The sequence below is a fragment of the Volvox carteri genome, assembly GCF_000143455.1.
Source record: "Volvox carteri f. nagariensis unplaced genomic scaffold VOLCAscaffold_36, whole genome shotgun sequence".
Lineage (NCBI taxonomy): Eukaryota > Viridiplantae > Chlorophyta > Chlorophyceae > Chlamydomonadales > Volvocaceae > Volvox > Volvox carteri.
The window spans coordinates 915,710-921,644 of NW_003307579.1; the positions used below are offsets into that span (position 1 = coordinate 915,710).

The following is a 5,935-nucleotide window of genomic DNA, read 5'->3' on the forward strand; positions in this document are numbered from 1 at the left end:
AAGATGATGTTATGAAATTTTCTGCTTAGTGACAGCATTCAGATCGAGTGGGAAGGGACGTGTCATGAGAACGGACTAACGCCAATAAAAACGGGACAGGTACAGCATCCCGCTGCTCATTGCCACCAGTTCTATGTGTCGCAATCAGCACTTCGCAGCTTTCCTAAGATGATGTTATGAAATTTTCTGCTTAGTGACAGCATTCAGATCGAGTGGGAAGGGACGTGTCATGAGAACGGACTAACGCCAATAAAAACGGGACAGGTACAGCATCCCGCTGCTCATTGCCACCAGTTCTATGTGTCGCAATCAGCACTTCGCAGCTTTCCTAAGATGATGTTATGAAATTTTCTGCTTAGTGACAGCATTTTGAACAAGTGCGAAGGGACGTGTCATGAGAACGGAATAACGCCAATAAACGTGACAGATATCGCATCCCGCTGCTCATTGCCACCAGTTCTATGTGTCGCAATCAGCACTTCGCAGCTTTCCTAAGATGATGTTATGAAATTTTCTGCTTAGTGACAGCATTTAGATCGAGTGCGAAGGGCTGCACAGGCGCGTGGGTTTAAAGAAAAGTGCCATCAGGGCTGCAGGCGAGCGCTTCAAGGAAGTAGTTGGCGGTGCTAGCACCCAACCTGCTCGCCCATACAGGCTGATTGAGCGCTCGGACAAAATTCCTAAGGGGGTCGTGGAGGAGATTGCGTGTTTTTGGTACAACAACAGTGTACTCAGTCCACTCGCGAGGGGCAGTGTAAAGATTCCGGGTATTGTTGCCTTGTACTTTCCACGGAGGATAGTCCAAAAAACGTATCGTCAGCTGTACTTGGATTTCCTGCATCAGCACAGCACCGCCTTCCACGTGTCGTTTGGCTTCTTCGTGGGAGCAAAGCCTGGGTACGTCAAACCTTTTAGGATAAGAGGAATTGTAATGTTGTTTCAGCTTCTGGACTGATGTTACATCCATGAAGCTAAAATGACTGATCGCAGGCAGTGTTTGTTTTCGTTTAGGGCTGGTCCCTTTTTATTACTCATCAAGTAATAGATTTTCAGGGTGTTGTGTGATTCATTACTTAGCTGTAAGGCACTGGGGGCCTCCGCCCCCTCCAGAACCCCCGATAAGTTGCAAGTCCCCTCACAAACTCAGAGCCACGCGCAGATTGGGCCTGCCGCTCGTATGGGTAGTTTTACAGGTATGGGGCCACGCACCCCCCAACCATGTAACACACACACACACGCGCGCGCGCGCGCAGATGGTGCGGTTCTCAGTGTCATTCATTCCTGCGGGAGATAGCGTGTGTGTCCAATTCCAGATGGGAATAATGGTCAGCCCCGGTGCATGGGCATGCAATGTTGTACTGCTCGTTGATACGCGGCGCATACCATGTGGGGCAGGACAGTGCTACTTATCCGTTTGCGCGTTGCTCCACGAGTTAGTATTCAGGTTCAAGCCTTTTGCCCTTTCCATTTTGTTGTGGCCTTGTGTGCTCCGCATGTGCGGCATGTTTTGCAGGCGCTCTCTTGCACAGCAGATGCAACGGACCAGATAACATCTCCGTACAGATGCCGTCCAAATCTGTTGGCTTTGCTGTGCTACACAATACAATGTTCTTCCTTGCTTCGCTTTGAGTTGGGGTGCTGTGTCACCGCAGATGTACGGTGCTGGGTTTCTGTTCAGCATTTGCTAACAGCAGTAAGTTTTTTGATATACGGTTATATGGTGATGATCGTGAGCACGTCCCCCAAGACGTTTTGTGGGGGGTGTCATGGGTATAAGGAGCAGGTCGAACGTGAGGGGCCCTACTCGCGCTCTGGCACGCGGCTGCACACGCACACGCACACGCACGTGCGAATACCGTTGGTCGGGTCACAGAGCGAAATTGCAGTGCCTTTGTAACAACAATATCTTGTTTCCATGCCGCGTTCAACAAAGTTCAGCTGCGGGCCTCGCAACTTCCCGCGGTCCGAACGCATTTCATAAAAAGACGTTGGCCGTTGCACCAAAATAATTTTAATATTACCCAGGATTATGTAGACCTCAAATCCAATGCAGTTTTGCTACATGCGGCATGCTCGGGTGCTTCATGTTTGACCACAGGCCGCGTCACAGAACTGCAAGAATACGGCCCGCCTGCAGGACCGAATGCACTGCAATATTATAGAATTATAAACCCTTCAAAATCATGCAAACAGATTTTCAAAATACTACTCCATCATGGAAATCGCCTCCTCCTAGTAATAGGCTAATAGGGCCGGTCATCCGTGAACAGAACCAGACGGAGCATTACAGGGTATTTCCACTAGGCCGCACACAAACTTTTTGAAAGGGAACCAGGCCTCTCCTAACAACTGGGAAGTGCAAGCTGACTTTACTGGCCGATATACTTGTGTAGGCACAGAAGATCGGGCTTTTCAATTTCAACTTAGACTTACAATGTTCATAAAATGGTCCGCTTAAATAGTCATATTAGCGCGCCATAACCTCACACGTAGAACCACACGATCAAGCTCCACTAGCTCCGAAGTTACGACATGGCCTCAGAAGCGCGCGCTAACGAACTGCAAAACATTACACACTCCCCTCCTTAAAAACAAGCACCGTCCTCGGTGCGAAAACGTCACTAAGCGGCCATAGTCATGCGCCTCTCCGATTCCCTGAACGAAATCGGTACCAGGCTAACGAGGGGAAGGCAAAAGGGAACCGGAGTCAAGGCAAAACCTTCCCCGCACTGGATACCGGCCTAAAATGTGGCGCACGACTCCTACCATATCCGGCTTAAGAATCCGGAGACATACAAAAGCTGCTACGAAAACGACTTAAATCTGACTACACGGAACCCAAATACCCAGACGCGAACAAACACGTGAAATGCAATACCACACTGATGTTGAACTGACTGGTGTAATCTACTGACATGAACAGAACGAAGACGCACAGACATACCGAATACACATGATGACACACACACACATCCAGCTGTAGCTCTATTCTGTTAAGAACTGTACGATCTGTGGGGCATGCTCCGGGAACTTGGCTCTGAACCACGCATAGCGATCTGATAGCTTGAACGCGGTCCAGCTTGGGCTCCTCAGGAATGCACGAAGCGCTGGCAGGTTGTGCACGTCGTCATATGGTTCCCATGAGGGGTCGCGTTTACTACTTGCGGACCACTGCACGAGGAACATGACGGACGGGCGTGCACGCTTGTTATACCCTAGGCGAACAGCTGTAACAACGGTATCTGCACTGTCATATGGGGATTCTAGTGCAGTAGGAGCTGCAGGTGGAGGTGGTGGGCGGCCGGGGAAGAGCGCTGGGTCGTTGTCCGTCCATGGGAGAAGGCGGCTGATGTGGAATACTGGATGCAAGCGGCCGAGGGAGGCTGGAAGGTGAAGGCGGTATGCAACTGGAGAAATGACGGAGGAGATGAGGAAAGGGCCGAGGTAGCGAGGGCGGAGTTTTGGGGAGGGGTAGGTCGGCAGGGTGAGGTGTTCTGTGGACAGTCGGACGCGATTGCCAACTTTGAAGGTGATGGCGCGGCGATGCTGGTTAGCTGCGGCGGTGTAGCGGGTTTTGGCGGCTTGGATTTCGCGGTTGATGGTGGCATGGATGTCACTCATACGCTGCTGTAGTTCTGTAGCCTGCAGGTGAGAGGAAGGTGAAGCGGCTTGGGGGCCGTAGAGAGAGATGGGAGTGCACGGGTGGTAACCGTGATTGGCGTAGAATGGTGTCATGCCGGTGCTTGCGTGGGTGGCGTTGTTGTATGCTGCTTCAGTGATCGGAAGGTATGATGCCCAGTTGTCCTGCATAGGTTGGATGTAAGCACGGAGGATCTGTTCAATAGTGTGATGTGTTCTCTCGGTTTGACCGTCAGTTTGTGGATGGTAGGCGGAGGAGATGTTAAGGGACGTGCCAAGGTGCTCCCAGGAGGTGCGCCAGACGTCGGACATGAAGCAGGAATCTTGGTCGGAGACGAGGGTTGTTGGAAGACCGTGTAGACGGTAGACGTGGGTGATGAAGAGTAGGGCGGTGTCGTGGGCGGTGGTGGTCTTGTTAGTGAGTGCAAAGTGGGCTTGTTTGGTGAACATATTGACGAAGGTGAGGATTGCGGTGTAGGTGCGGCCGTCCAAACCTTTAGAGGGCGGCAGGTCGGTGATGAAGTCCAGGGACACGTGTGTCCAGGGTTGGGTGGGGGTGGGTAGCGGGTGGAGGAGGCCAGGCGGAGGCTGGGTGGATGGCTTGGTGCGTTGACAGATGGGGCAGGACTTGACGTAGGCTTTGACGGTGCGGCCCATGTAAGGCCACCAGTAGCGGGTTGATATCACGGCGAGGGTGCGACGGAAACCAGGATGACCAGAGTAGGCAGCATCGTGGAATTCGTGAAGTAGGCGGTGGCGTAAGGATGGGACGTTAGGGATGGCGATGCGGTTGGCGAAGTAGAAGAAACCGTCTGGGGAACGTTGTAGGTAAGGCTTGGTGGTTGTTGAATTGGAGTACATGGGGTCGGCGGTGTATCCGAAACGGATGTCATCTGCGAGGCTGGGGTCTGGCATGACATGGGCTGCGATGGTGAAACAGGCATGATGAAGGGCATGGTTGGCTGCGACGTCGACAGGTGGTGAAGTGGAGGGCCAAAGCGGGGAAAGTGATGGAGATGTAATGGAGGTTAGGTTTTCTGCCGATGTAGCGGAAAGTGAGGGACTGGGGTCAGAGGGCTCTGGGTTAGGGGCTGGGCTGACCGGGAAGCGGGAGAGGGCGTCGGCCATGTTTTGAGGGCCGGGGCGATAAGTGATTGTGATGTAGCCTTGGAATGGGGCGAGGAGCTGAGCCCAACGGGCTTGATGACGAGACAGGTCCTTTTGTGTGAAGAAGCGTTGCAAGGTGTCGTGGTCTGTGCAGAGCGTGAAGTGGCAGCCTTCGAGATAGCACCGAAACTTATGCACTGCGTGTACGACAGCAAGCAACTCCAGCTCGTGGATGGGGTAGTTGGCTTCGTGACGGCTGAGCTTGCGGGACTCGAACACCACGGGATGTAGGGCGCCGTTGTGTTCCTGAAGGAGCACAGCGCCAATGCCGAGGATGGAGGCGTCGGTATATAGGGTGAAGGTGGCGTTGGTGCCTGTGTCTGGGATGATGAGGGCTGGGGCTGACATTAGGGTGTCGCGGAGAGCATGGAAGGCAGTGACGGCGTCGGCGGGTAGGGTCTTGGGGAAGGGCTGGGTTGTTTTGGTGAGGGTGGTAAGAGGAAGGGCGATGTGGGCGTAGTCTTTAATGAAGCGGCGGTAAAACCCAGTGAAGCCTAGGAAGGCGCGAACGTCGGTGATGGAGGAAGGAATGGGGAAATTGGCAAGGGCGGTGAGCTTGTCAGGGTCTGTCGTGATGCCGTCGTGGGAGATGATGAATCCGCAGAACTTGGTGGAGGCTTGCGCGAAAGAGCACTTGGAAAGGCGGACATGGAGGTGGTGGTCTTGAAGTGTGCGTAGTACGGCTTCCACGTCGCGGCAATGGTCTTCAAAGGTGCGGGAGTAGATGAGGATGTCGTCTAGGTACACGACCGCGCACTTGTTGCGGAAGGGGCGGAGGACATTCATGAGGGACATGAAGGTGGCGGGGGCTCCTGTAAGGCCGAAGGGAAGAACAAGCCATTCGTATAGACCATACTTACACCGAAAAGCCGTTTATGCACATCGGGTTCTTGCACTTGATGGTAGCCTGACCAGAGGTCCAGCTTGGTGAAATAGGCTGCACCGTGCAGCTGGTCAAGGAGCTCGTCCATGCGTGGCAGGGGATACGCATTCTTGACTGTGAGCTGGTTGATTGCACGAAAGTCCACACAGAGGCGTAGACCGTTACCACCCGGTTTACAGGCGAACAGAATAGGGGCACCAAAGGGTGACGTCGACAGGCAAATCCAGCCACGGTCAAGGTAGTTCT

General features: G+C 53.3%; 1 protein-coding gene across 1 annotated transcript in view; it reads left to right on the plus strand.

Annotated features, from left to right (window-relative positions):
- The window catches only part of VOLCADRAFT_94277 (uncharacterized protein), a gene marked incomplete at both ends in the record, with an annotated part of 4,191 nt that extends 2,294 nt beyond the window's left edge, over nucleotides 1-1,897 (plus strand). Inside the window, 4 exons of the mRNA XM_002953408.1 lie at nucleotides 655-897; nucleotides 1,111-1,193; nucleotides 1,254-1,256; nucleotides 1,653-1,897. Of these exons, the coding sequence (XP_002953454.1) occupies nucleotides 655-897; nucleotides 1,111-1,193; nucleotides 1,254-1,256; nucleotides 1,653-1,897 (574 nt within the window). The remainder of the gene's footprint in view (nucleotides 1-654; nucleotides 898-1,110; nucleotides 1,194-1,253; nucleotides 1,257-1,652) is intronic.
- Nucleotides 1,898-5,935: the final 4,038 nt, after the last annotated feature.